Source organism: Lactuca serriola, chromosome 7, assembly GCF_051521515.1.
Source record: "Lactuca serriola cultivar US96UC23 chromosome 7, Lser_US96UC23_V15, whole genome shotgun sequence".
In the NCBI taxonomy this organism is placed as follows: domain Eukaryota; kingdom Viridiplantae; phylum Streptophyta; class Magnoliopsida; order Asterales; family Asteraceae; genus Lactuca; species Lactuca serriola.
This window is the reverse complement of record NC_136414.1, coordinates 10,085,054-10,099,102: the sequence shown is the minus strand read 5'-3', so window position 1 is coordinate 10,099,102 and position 14,049 is coordinate 10,085,054. Positions and strand designations below refer to the sequence as shown.

The window sequence follows — 14,049 nt, the reverse complement described above, 5'->3', positions numbered from 1 at the left end:
GATTCTATAATTAAATATGAATAGATTCTATAATTAAAGATTCCATAATTTAATGTAATTGTGATTGAAATATAATTGATAAATTTAAAGATTCTATAATTAAATGTTTGAATTCTATTTTGAGAAGATGATGTCATCAATTTGATCTAATGGTGAAAATCATATGATTGAAATACAATCAAGGGCCTAGATTGCTTCATTGGTGAATTAAATGTTCTCTTTTAATAATATTTAGAGATTACATAGCCCATAAATTTTGGGCCCCTGAAGTCGTGGGTCCTGGACGGTCGCCCGGATTGCCCACGTCTGGACCGGCCCTGAATGGTATGTAATTTATAGGCACAAATATGAACATGATTCCATTCTCAAGTGTTAGTCGTTTAGGACTCTATACCACTAATTCGTGGGTAAATAAATAACAACCCAAATCCTTGCGTTCGAAATGTTGTGAAGTTTTGATATCAGAATAAGTGAATAACTCATAACCTTAATTAAGGGTTTTTTTTTTTTTTTGTGTGTGTGTGTGAGGAATATTTGTTATTTGCACAAAGATCGAAAATACCTCAACATAGAAGAAGACTTCGATTAAAAATAAGTACACTCAATGAACGAACGAATTACACTGTCTACATATAAGCTTTAAATTTATCTGGTATAACTAGTTTATAACAGAAGATCGACTTGGTATCCTTACATTTCTATCTAGAAATAAGTCAATAACACCTTACGGATTCTTGATGCCACGAGAGGCACGGTATCTTACTGTGAAACGATTGAACATCGCAAGAGAATTGCTAGCGAGTTGCTTCACATTCAAGAACCTTGCTCTGATCATAGCCTGTTCCCTACGACTGATAATGCCATCCCCCAACATTTCTTCAATGCATGTGGTGGCATCTGTTAATGCAGCGCTGATCCACGATAGCACATTACTCTCGTGCCACATAAACTTTTCATCTCCATCTTTTCCCATTTGTTCTAACTCCTTATAGGATTGTGTAATTTGGTTCACTCCATCGTTGATCTGATGAACACAGTCGTCTATAGCTAGGTAGTTTGCAGAATTCTTTGTTTCGTTCAGTTTCTTTGCTACCATGTTCAGATAGATCTTGGTATACCGAGCTTTCGATAGACATGAAGCTAATGAAATTTGAGCTAATAGTTGAGGGCTTAGTAGTCCGGTTTTAGCTACGTAAGGCAAAAGAGTTTGAGCACACAGTTGAGGATATATCGCAGATCGACACTGTAACTCAACATACATTCTTGCACGAGAACGAGACTCAACAATGGTTGAAAGCTGAAAGATTGTGAGAGAGATAACCAAGAAAGAGAGAAAAGTTTGCGGCATGTTTGTGTGTGTTTGAGATATGAAAACAGGAAGAAGGGAGACGGATTATATATATACAGGAGTTGTGACCTGCGGTTTTGAACAAGCTCTGAACCAAGTATACCCAAATTGCTTTACGTGTAAAATCTGTTTCATTTTACACATGCAACTTGCTTGTGGAAGTGATTGCATTACTTACTTTATTCTCATAACACTTTCCAAAATATAACGCGCGATTGAGTACTGGAAAATTAAGTAACCTAGCGCTAATAATTTCATTGAGGTGTCACCGAGAGATTTGTAAGAATATAAAATATCAATGTCCGAAGTGTACAATTTCTTGCTTTTTTAATAATTTTTAGACCATGCATTGATGCACATCTAACAGAAAATTGATAAGGTAACGTAATTTGCTAGGTTGATTTCAGTTATTGTTGTAACATCTTAATTTCACAAATCAGATTCAACCGTGTAAGCTCGTCATGAAAAGAGATATACTACGAATATGATATGAACAGGAATATTAGAATAAATGAAAGCAAGAGTAACGAATATCATGGAAACTTGTCTCAAGAAAAAGAAACATATAGAGATTACTTAAAAGCAAAATCCTATCATTAAGGTAATTCTAACCTAATAAGTAATAACCTTTGCTAGACTTGATTTTTCACCAACATTGGTAATATAGCTGGACTCCTGGAGTAATGGAGTGATTATTGCGGATGGAAGCTAACTTAGTTCAACTCAAATTGTTTAATGATAGTATTGGCAAAAAGGATGTACACGTGTTTAAATTTATATAGCAGAAAACAATCAATAAACATATTTCACTCTTCTCTCTGTCTTGTTGTAGTTGTGTTCTTTTTTTGGCTTGTAACAATCATCATGGCTTGTTTTTTCTTTTTATATACTTTGTATAGCCTTCTGCTGGCTTTTATTTCAATACAATCACAGGGTATTTAGAATGATATTAAAGTTGAAAAATAAATAAAATAAGACAAAATTGCAAGAATGGTCCCTGTGTTATGCCCAAAAATGCTACTTTGGGCCAAACAGGTTTGGACTAGCACCAATAGTCCAAAAGTTTTCATTTTGCTGCGGCTTTGGTCCATTTGTCTTGATTTTTTTTATAAAATGACAATTTTACCCTTTGTTTTTTCTTTTTTCAGTTTTTTTAATTACATAAATAAAAAAAAGAAAATACCCCTCCCCTCTCTCTCTTCTCCGAATTTCTCTCTCTCTCTCTCTCTCTCTCTCTCTCTCTCTCTCTCTCTCTCTCTCTCTCTCTCTCCCTCTCCATTTTCTTCAGGGACACTGGTTTTCATCTCTTCCTTCTCCATCGCTTACATCCTCTCAAACCTCCATTTTCCCACCAGATCAAAAATCAAATTGCTTCTGAATCGTCCTTAGGAATCCACTACAATTAAATCGACATAAAAAGGGGATCATTTCTTTGTGGGCATCATTTGATTTGGTTATTCCCCAATTTGTTAGGGTTTTTCTGAGTTATCGAAGCCTCAATCGATAAATCCTTGTTGGGTCACCTTTGTGTTATAACAAAAGATCATCGGACGACATGTTTTTGGTTTTGGTTTGGGTTTGGGTTTCGGCTCCGTTTTGATATCTCCAATCCACGACGTCGTCCGACACCGATGAGCCTGAGAACCGAGCTGTAAAGCCATCAAAGCCGATACCATTAGAACCTCTGATGCTTTCATCGTTGTGTAACATGGAACGATTTTTGCAATCGATTGCACCTTTTGTGCCTGCTCAGTATCCCTCCAAGGTTTATTCTTTTTTCATCAATTTCCTTTTGATTCAGGTGAGGAACAAGTTCTAGAAGAAAATGATGGGAGCGTTTCACGACTGAAAATCGAAGGGGAGACAGTTGGGGTCGATTTGTCGAAGATTGGAGGGTGAAGGGATGGGTGTTTGGCGGTGTCTTGCGGTGGCTGAGGAAGAACTCCGACTGCAACAGTAGCGGGGGCTTTTGGTTGGTGTTTGTTTGACATAACAGAAGGAAGTGGATGGTTGGAGTGGTGGTTTCCGATGGTTACAGTGGTGATGAGTGGTGAAGTGGTGGGTTGTTCTCAGAAGGAAAAAAAAACAACAAAGGAAAGGAGAAGGATGTGGCACCGGTGATGGTGGGTCTTTCTTGGTGGCTGGAAAATAGCTCCACCTCCAGTGGAGTTCACTTGCTCGAAAATGAAGAAGGAGGAGGGGTAACCACCTCCTTTGACTGTTAGGATATGAATATGAGAGAGAGAGAGAGAGAGAAAGAGAGGGAGAGAGAGAGAGGGGGGAGAGAGAGAGAAATATTTTCTTTTATTTTTTATTTTCATATAGTTAGAAAATAATTAAATAACAAAAAGAAAAACAAAAAAACAAATGGAGAAGGGCAAATCCGTCATTTTTAGATTTTTTAAACTGTTTTGGACCAAAGCCGCAACAAAATGAAAACTTTTGAACTATTGGTGCTAGTCCAAACTTGTTTGGCCCAAAGTAGCATTTTTGGACATACCACAGGGACCATTCTTGCAATTTTGTCATAAAATAATGATAAATTTGTATAAATGGTCCCTGATGTTGGTATAAGAATACCACAAATGGTCCTTATGATAATTTATTGACACAATGGTCCCTTTGGTTTTAAAACTTAGGCATAGCCGGTCCTTTTGGCTAACCCCGTTTTTTTAGCCTATTAATATAGATAAAAACATTTTTACCCCTCTTCTCATTCTTCTTATTTTCTATTTACTCTTTTTATATTATGTTATCCCATTTTTGGGTCCCCCTCTTGTTTTGGCTCCCTATGTTGCCATGTTTGTAGGGGAGGGATCACCTATATCAATATTTAACCACGTTGATGTGTTGAAGGAGACAATTACACACGACATGTTGGGGTGGGTGTCAGAGCCGGTTCTGAGGAATTAAATATCATCAAAGGCAGGGTCGGTTCTGAGGACGAGGTGGATAAAAAAGACCCTTAGGTTTTAACATGTAACAAATTAAATTACATAAACTAATTTTTTGAGTAAATTACACGAATGGTCCCTATGGTTAGCGGTAATTTGCGCGTTTGATCCCTAACTTATTATTTTAACTCGGAAGGTCCATGTTATTTTTTTTTGTTACACGATTGGTCCCTATTATTTGTTTTTGTTACGCACTTGGTCCCTGTCTTACCTAAAAAGACTATTATTTAAATAGGAAAAAATGGTGGGGTATGTAAGGTTAGGTGAGGGGGTATAGTTGGGGGTGTGTTTATTTAAATAAATTAAAAAATCAAGGGCAAAATAGTCTTTTTAGGTAAGACGGGGACCAAGCGCATAACAAAAACAAATAGTAGGGACCTTCCGAGTTAAAAAAATAAGTTAGGGACCAAACGCGTAAATTACCCTAAACCATAGGGACCATTCGTGTAATTTACTCTAACTTTTTTATTAAAATACACACACCTGAAGCCAATTATGGAAGCCTGAAATCGACTGCTACCCGCGACTTTTGATTTGTCCAACAAAAACATGTTCAAAAGCTGAAGAACAACTAGAGGTGCCACCACGACCATATAAACAAACCAAAGACTTGTCAAAAACCCTTTAAATTCCGCATAATCATGGGATACAATACCCTTTGCATAAAGATACTTAAAAAGGGATATAATTGGTGCAGTTCTACATATATCTTCAATGAAACCAACTTGTTCTTGTTTCTCTTGAGAAACGACTTGTTCTTTATACCCTTCATGTGAATTATAGTTATCTAAAAGAGAACAGAATCAAGAAATTGTAGGTTTTTTAGAACATCTTCACTTAGCCAAGTGAAGAGGTTGCATTCTGCCATACCTTGCTTTTGGTATGTCTTCTTTTCTTCACCACAATCGATTTCATAGTCATTTCCAGGTGTTAAACGGTTGTAATCGAGCTCCCATAGCTTGTTGCAAGCTTGGCTGATGTCATTGAGTTCATCTTGAAAGGGTTCCATTTGAGAAGTATGTGAAACTTCATTAAAATAGTCTTGCTCATTTGCAGGACGTTTGAAGTTATCCCAATTGCCTTTTTGAACATGTGAGTTTTTTAGGTAAAAGATGTTGTTTGAAATTAAAGAAGAATGAAATAAGTTAATAACTTAATTACCTGTTGGTGTTTTCTTGCAGGCTTCTTCCCAACAGTCTCCCAGCCATCATTGTTTTCCTCTTCAGTCTGTATTCATGAACTTAAACTGTTAGAAATTAAGTTATTAACAATGGTGATAGATTTGTAAGAACAACTAAACTACCTTTTGATCAGGATGCCTTTCATTATAATCATTCACAGTCTGCAATTCAGACATTTCTCACCAATTACTGTCTCGAGCCGATTTGTTGTGGTTGTCTACTGTCTCGCAGTCTCGCACGCTTAGGCTTGATGTCCGATGCCCGCTGATTTGCTGATTGTTGTCGCTGCAGTCGATTTTTGTTTTAACGAAAACGAACACAATGATGATTGATCGAATGATTGCTGCTAGGCACTGGCTTCGGTTTGACATTGGTCGATGGTTCTTCCGATGATATTGAATTGATTGGGGTAGAACGATAATACAATTAAAAAAAATTGGGCCCTGTTGCATTGCCCATCTTGCACTTGCCCTAAACCGGGCCTGATCAAAGGCCTAAGACGAGCTAGATAAAAATGGTCTTTTATCGTTATATGTTTTTATTTCTAAATAAATATATATAATAAAAAATTTGGGTACTGTGCAGCTGTCTACTTTGTCCACCTCAACGCCCCTCATGATGGGTGTTGTCGGAGATGAGGGAGGAAGCCGAGCTCTGACAATTACGTAACTGAGAAATCGTAACTAAGAGAAAGATAAGGTGAGAGAGACATGTGACGGGAAGAAGGAGGTGGGTTTTTTTTTTTTTTTTGGTAAATACATAACAATAAAGTGGAAAGCAAACATTTTATATGGGCCAATGACCAATGATGCAAATTAAATCCACATGCACCATCTTCATCAAAAAAGACATTAAAGGTCGAACCTATGAATTTTATAAAATACAAGGACCATTTACATAATTTTGTCTATGAAGTTTAACTTAGATTTATAATGAAGCTACTAAACATACAACAAAATGAAACCACCAAATCATCGGTGTCAAAAATAATTCTCATAAGGACTATATGTGATACTTTTTGCTCTCCGCAGAGACCATGTAATTTTGTCTAAAACAATTTATATATCATGAAAACAATACAAAAAAAAAAAAAAAAAAATTCACACCCATAATTACAATTAAACTGCCATCCATTTACATCAACAAGCCACTATATATAGTTAATTTATAACAGAATCCTTTGTATCAATCATTACGATGGAAAAAAAAAATTGAATGTAATACGCTTTGTGACTCAATTTAAGGGAATTTTGATGCCATGTGAGGCACGATATCTGGATGTGAAGCGAGTAAATAATGCAAGAGAATTGCTAGCGAGTTGCTTCACCTTCAAGATCCTCGCTCGAATCATAGTCTTTTCTCTATCACTGATTCCATCCCCCAAGATTCCATCAACACATGTCGTCGCATCCGTCAAGGCAGCACTGACCCAAGTTTGCACATTACTCTCATGCCACAAAAACTTTTGATACCCATCTTTTCCCATTTGTTGTAATTCCTTAAACGACTGGGTAATTTGCGTCACTCCATCATTCATTTGATGCATGCATTCTTCCATTGCTTGATAGTCTCCTGAATTACTCGTTTCATTCAATTTATCTGCTACCATGTTCATATAAGCCTTTGTGAAGCGAGCTGTGGATAGACATGTTGCTAACGAAAGTTGAGCTTGTAGTTGTGAGCTTGGTAATCCTCTTTTGCTTACGTAGGGTAAAAGGGTTTGAACACATAGATCAGGATATCTTGTTGATTTACACTGTGATTCAGCATACGTTCTTGCAAGAGAACGAGATTCGACAGTGATTGCAAAACTGCAGATTGTGAATGAGATAACCAAGAAAGAGAGAAAAAGCTGTGCCATTTTTGAATTCCGTTTTGTGTTTGATGTAAAAAATGGAAGACGCGAGAGGGATTATAAAGGGGGTTGTCACATGTACTTTAGAATAAATTGTCGATTAATATAAGTCGGTGCAAATTTCTTTAAATACAAAATATCACACATGCAACTTGCTTATGACGAAAATAATTGCATTAAATTAATCTTTGAAACTTAGAATACATATCACCGTCCATTTCTTAAAACATGCATGAAACAAGCTAAATAATTCGCAACATTTACGTCTTCAATATGTAATTTTGAACTAATTAATTAAGAAGTTATGTAATAGATACGAATGACATTTACGTTTTCAATATGTAATTTTGAACAAAATGAACAAATTATGTTGCTTTGCCCAGTGTCGTCGGACCCAAAAGATCGGGCACACAAGAACTTTAATTGGGCTGGTTTCCCCTGAATGAAGTAGCTAGCTAGTAATCTATTACCGATTGAAGTTTAAATAAACTTAAATTGTGATACAGGGCATGTTGTAACGGAGCTTTTAGAAGCGTTTGGAGCTTCTAGCTTTTAGCTTTTGATAAAACGCTCTAGTTTAAACAAAAAGCTTCGTTTGGTAGTACGAGCATTTAGCTTTTACTTTTAACAAAACGCTCCGATTCTAAAAGTTACTTCATATAGCGTTTAACAAAACGCTCCTGAGCTTTTGAAATCAATTTCCATAATTCTTCTTAAAATTATATTTATATATTTATTTATTTTTAATATATTGTCATTTTATGTAATTTTATATATTTCAAAAACTTCCAGCTACTTTTGCCAAACATTTATGTAGCAAATAAAAGGTACAACTTCCTGCTACCAGCTAACCGCTACCCGCTTCCAGCTAACAGCTACTTTTGCCAAACATGCCCTATAGGTACAAATATAATTGAAATTTAAAATACTAATATAAATATAAGGTACAAATATAATTGAAATTTAAAATACTAATATAAATATAAGGTACAAATAAAATTGAAATTTATATAGACAGCGACTGAGCCAATAATTTAAATATAAATACCAATTGCATTCCCGAAAAACCAAGTCTATATTTTTATATAGACAACGACTGAGCCAATAATTTAAATATAAGGTACAAATATAATTGAAATTTAAAATACTAAATTCAGACAAATTTGCTTAATATTTAAACATGTATATTCAAATTAAAACCATGATATAAACAAAAATTACAATTAAATCGAACAGTCATCAATAGACAGACGAAGAAGATGAAGTCTTTTAGAATTTCATTTTCTTAACACAAATTGTCAAAATATATGATTGTTTTACATTAGATTTTTATGTTTAATGAAACTCTAAGTTCATAGTTATACAATAAGAAAATGAAATATATAAAAGGCAAATGGTTTGAATTCGCCTATTCGGTCGGATGTCCACGTGACCACGTCAAATTGAATTCACAATAAAAGTAAAACAGAAATGGACCATAGGCGGGCCTACGAATGCATATTGGTAGTTCCGGACTGGTCCTGAAACGGTCCGATAAGTTATGGGACTGGTCTCAGACCAACTTTTATATTCGGTCTGGTCTTTGGTCCGATCTTGTGAGTCTTTGCATGCATCTTGTTCGATTCAGTTTCAACGTTTTTTTTTTTTTTTTTTTTTTTTTCAAATTTAGTATTTTTTTGGTTTCGATTTTGTGTTTTTCCGTTAATAAATTTATGATTAAAGCCTAAATGAAACATTACCATTTACTAAAAATAATACACTAAAATTTAAAAAACAAAAGGAGGAAGAAATATAATGTGTGATTAACAAATAGATAATTAACACAAAAATGATATGTATATACCCTTTGGCATCCAGTCTTTTTTGAGACCGAGTCGGTCCAATATTTTTTGGGATCGGTCTTTGAACGATTTGGTCTTTTCCGGACACTCTAGAACTGATCCTTTTCAGTTCGATCTCATTCCTTTTTCGGGCACAATCTTTTTGTTCGTGTTTAGATGGGCCTTCCGCCCATGTCACCATGTAGGCTTCTCTCACCTTAATGTAACATCCCAAAATTCAAGACCAAAAATTTCATTTTTAATTAGGTTATTATAAAACCAACAATATAAAAACATCCATAAAAACATTTCATGTCAAAACCAAAGTGTCAATAATCAAAGCATGTTATCATAAAACAATATCAGAGTGTAACCCCAAAGATCTCATGTGCGGAAAACATAGTGTGATGCACTGCGATCGAGCCGACTCCTTTTCTTTGAAAACGTAGTACCTGAAACCAAAACTGAAAACCTAAGCATGAAGCTTAGTGAGTTCCCCCATCATACATTATTCATACCACATATCATATAACACACATACTGCTAAGCATATCCGGGTGCTGGCCTACCCCTTCGGTATCTTTCAACCAGTATCCGGGGACTATTTCACCCCTATCACTACCACATAATAACATTGCATAACATAACTAAATATGCTATCAGACATATCTAGGTGCCCGACCTACCCCTTTAGTATCTTTCAACCGATATCCGAGAGTTGGCCTCCCCTTCGGTATCTTTCAATCGGTAACCGGGAGCTAACTTCCCGTTCGGTATCTTTCAACCGGTAACCGGGAGCTATCCTCTCATTCAATATCTTTCAATCGGTAATTGGGGACTATTTCACCCCACCATTACCACATAATAATGTAACATAACGTACTGCTAGGCATGCATGGGTTCTGACGACCCCTTCGATATCTTTCAACCGGTATCCGGGGACTATTTCACCCCTACTACTACTAACATGTATGACAGAGCATCCTAGCACACAAACACAACATATAATGGCATACCAGATAATAATCACAAAGACAATCATCTAACAAATAACTCCTACTATTAGGCTGGCATTGTGGCCTTAGACCCATTTCTACTGGAAGGTAACTCACCACACATTGTTGAAGTCCTGCAGACGAAACCGTGGCTGCTGGATAACAGATCCCCGAATTGTCAACATGAAAATAACACCCAATTAATAATTGGGTTCTAACACATATCCATAAGTCCATACTTGGGGGAAAAGGCTATTTTACCCATATCTTAGCTTGATTCAAGCCTAAGGCCCAATCCAAAGGCCCAAAAGACAACTATGAGTCAAAACCCAACATATGGCCCAATTTTCCAAATTGGGCCCAAACCTATGCATGATCTTCCCTTAAGGCCCAACCATTTAGTCTAGTCCAAACATCTGACATTTCTAATGGCCCACTATCTCATAATCATAAAGGCCCAATTATGGTCCATCTATGGCCCAATTTCCCACATTACGCCCAAACTTCACATGGGCCTTACCCTAAAGCCCATCCCTAAATTCTTAGTCTGTATGATTGTTCTTGGATGGCCCATTATTAGCCCACACCACAGCCTAATAGAATGGCCCAACTTAAGCCCCAAGTAAGATTAGGGTTTCACATAAAATGACAATTAGGGTTAATTGTTTCTCACTTAACCCAGTAAGGACTTAATCCATTAAGTCCATCACTCTACTAGATAAATCATATGGTGTGATTGGGTGTAATTCACAATTGCATTCCAATGGCCCAAATGTGGGTCCCAATAAGTCCAATGCCCATATATCCAAAATTAGGGTTTTCTAAACCTTAATTACAGTTTTCCCACCCATCACAACCCAATTAGTCCCAAAAGCTAAGTCCTTAGGCCCATTAGGGTTTCATTAGGCCCACTAGGGTTTCATAAGTCAGGCACCACCCACTACCACCTCGGGTAGTGGTGGTTAACGGCGGTAGCCACCACCTCACGGTGGTGGTTAGGGTTCTAGTCCAATCGAGTCCAAGCATCCCAAAAGTAATCCAAACACATGCAAAGCACACTGCCACCCAACACGGCGGCCGGTGGAGGCAGCCACCACATCATGATGGTGGTTATGAGTTTCTTTTTATTATTCTAGCACTGATTACAACATTACAATGCAAAATCCCAGAATAACACACACTCACACTAATACAAACACACACACACAATCACCCTTATGGTGGTTGAGAGTGGCACATGGTGGCAACCACCACCTCACTGTGGTGGTGGTGGCTTCCTTGGTTTTCCAGCCACACAAAACATACATACACACACTTCAGATTGCAGTATACACTCCAGCCACCCACCTGGTGGCTCATGGCGACGACAACAACAATTTTGCGATGGTAGCCACTGATGGGTTTTGGTCATAAGACATCCTATGTGCTCATACAAACCCTAATGCTTGGATCTAGGTTTCTCTATTGTACATGCTTTGAATCCAAGACTATAAACCCTAATTCTAGCATACAAGTAATCATATTAGATATTAGAATAAGTTTATAATGTTACCTTGATTGTTATGTAGCAATAACAATCCCAATTCCTCCTTGAATTGACTTTGGAAGGCTTAGAGTCACAAGTGTCACTCCTCTAATGGTTCACAAACACCATAAGCAAGAGGATGAAGAGAAGAGAGGATGGAGGCTACCCAAAATGTGTTCTAACCCTAGAAAAGAGGTTCCCCACGTTTTTGAGTCATAAGGGTCTTATATATAGTAAGGCTATTAGGGTTATCTAACAAGGAAACCCTAATTTGGTTGCTTAAGCCCTAAGCAACCCATGGAGCCCTTTCTTAAAGCCTTGGATGACTTCATATGGGCTTCCCCCATAGAATTCATCCACCTTATAATAAAAGGCAATCCATGGCCCAAATTGCAATTATCTTATAATTACAATTCCAGTCCCTTAAGTTTAATTAATCTCTTTTAGTCACAAAACTAATTACTAATTAATTCTTGACTAATATTAATTAAACAATATGATTTCTCCTTTAATATATTATTCCCATAATATATTAATAAATCATATTTAATCCTTTCTCTCCATAATTCATCCTATCAAGTTGCTTTGGTGAAGGCAACCCAAAAGGACCATGCACCATCGGGTCAAGTACATACCAAAATAGTTATGGACTTAGACACTAATCCAACAGTCTCCCACTTGGATAAGTCTAACAACTATTCTGCGTATGACTTCGGATCCCGATCTGCAATCGTAGCTTTCCAAAGCCGCTGTCAACTCTGATCCTATCAGATACGCGTGTCCTTAGATAAGGGATCATATATTCCTCCATTCTAGATATCATATGAGATATGATTTCAAATCATTCTCTTTGTACTACTTCTCGATTTCTAATTTATGACGACAGACTAATTGAACAAATCAAATTAGCCCTAGCCCGGCCGAGCATTTACGTTTGTCATCACTAAACCATCGAGGGGCCCAAAGATATCGCTTTTATTCTACTTTGGATAAAAGGAATGGATAAACTTTGATACAATGCTTGCTTGCACTCACTCACCGAATCACACACAACAATATGTTTTATAACACCAAGTTACTAGTGCGTTTACATATTATCAATGTGCAACCGATTCGCAAGATACAACTCACACATCTCGGTTTCAAGAATATAAGATGTTATCGTCTCACCAATCACTTGTGATACAATCCATGGAGTGATCCAAGTGAGCGTGGGTCTAACCCAATGCTCAAATCACATTCATAAGCACTCATGAACTTTGCAGCAAACATTTGCTTATGTCTAATACTCTTTTAGACAATCCACACACCAATTCACGACAGTCTTCATTCATATCTACTTCCAACATATGAACGACTGTGGCCCGTTTGAATAATTCGATTATTCTTAATAAACTCAATTATTCTGGAAGTCAAAACATGCAAATGTGAAACACAAGAATAATACTAATCCCATAAGGCCTCAACCCTTTGAGCATAAATAAAACACCTTTTATTTATCACCATATTGATTACTCATTATTTGTAGTTTCGGGTAATCAACTTCTTACTTGAATTCCAACACTTGTCCTATGCTCCTAGCATGCACACAATGTTTACCTATGGTTCTTACTTTGTGAAATAGATCACATTGAACACATTTCCAATCCTTCTCATTTCACAACTCCAAATCCGTTTTTCATAAGTCAAAGAATATCAAATTCTTGCTACTTATAGAATATGCTAGATTCTAACATTTTATGCAACTATCCTTTCGTAATGTCACTGCACCAAAGTCACAAAGACTATTGCCAATGATATTACAATGTCCTCTATCGGAGATTGTTACAAGACAATTCCATAGACGTGATGTCTCTCACTCAAAGTACATTCTTTGAACATCCTTTTGCATAGAAGTTTCTAATCTAGTCATAGATTTCTCAATATTCAATTCCCAATATGGACACACTTCCATATGTTCCATATGACAGCTCATTCTTAATAGAATCTTATCTATTCGTAATGATGTTGATATGGTCCATCCAATATGGAAACATTTCCATATTTTCCAATACTATACTTCCAACTACTCACAAGCGACCAATCCTCGTCGAACTTTGGGTTGTCCTTTGATAGTTGTTTAATTGTTTTAGTCAAAACCAATTCTAGTCCCTTTTCCCTCTAAATGCGCTCGACATTTGGAAAATTTTAGAATGTTCAAACATTAAAGCATTTGCAATTGATCCTATACCCGAAGCGTATGGGATACGACGCATAAGTTTTATTTGCTATGTTCTCAAAATTCGAATTGTGAAAAGGGATGCCGTAATCATAATCGAAATTTTAAGAACACACTATGTACCTTTGACTAAATTTATTAACATTTCTCAAC

At 36.5% G+C, this 14,049-nt stretch overlaps 2 protein-coding genes and 1 long non-coding RNA gene across 3 annotated transcripts; all 3 read right to left on the bottom strand.

Annotated features, from left to right (window-relative positions):
• Positions 1-559: 559 nt before the first annotated feature.
• LOC145062693 (pectinesterase inhibitor 9-like) lies at positions 560-1,349 on the bottom strand. Its single transcript, XM_079010285.1, has one exon. It carries the CDS (start codon positions 1,346-1,348, stop codon positions 725-727), a length of 624 nt encoding a protein of 207 aa, XP_078866411.1. The 5' UTR covers position 1,349; the 3' UTR covers positions 560-724.
• A 3,511-nt stretch (positions 1,350-4,860) lies between these two features.
• LOC145062885 (uncharacterized) lies at positions 4,861-5,933 on the bottom strand. Its single transcript, XR_013687760.1, has 3 exons — positions 5,606-5,933; positions 5,464-5,529; positions 4,861-5,382 (listed from the first exon to the last, which is right to left on the bottom strand). It is a non-coding gene; the product is annotated as an uncharacterized LOC145062885 (long non-coding RNA).
• Positions 5,934-6,605: 672 nt separating this feature from the next.
• Positions 6,606-7,347, bottom strand: LOC145062609 (pectinesterase inhibitor 9-like). The gene has a single exon (XM_079010190.1). The coding sequence runs from the start codon at positions 7,342-7,344 to the stop codon at positions 6,718-6,720; it is 627 nt and encodes a 208-aa protein (XP_078866316.1). The 5' UTR covers positions 7,345-7,347; the 3' UTR covers positions 6,606-6,717.
• Positions 7,348-14,049: the final 6,702 nt, after the last annotated feature.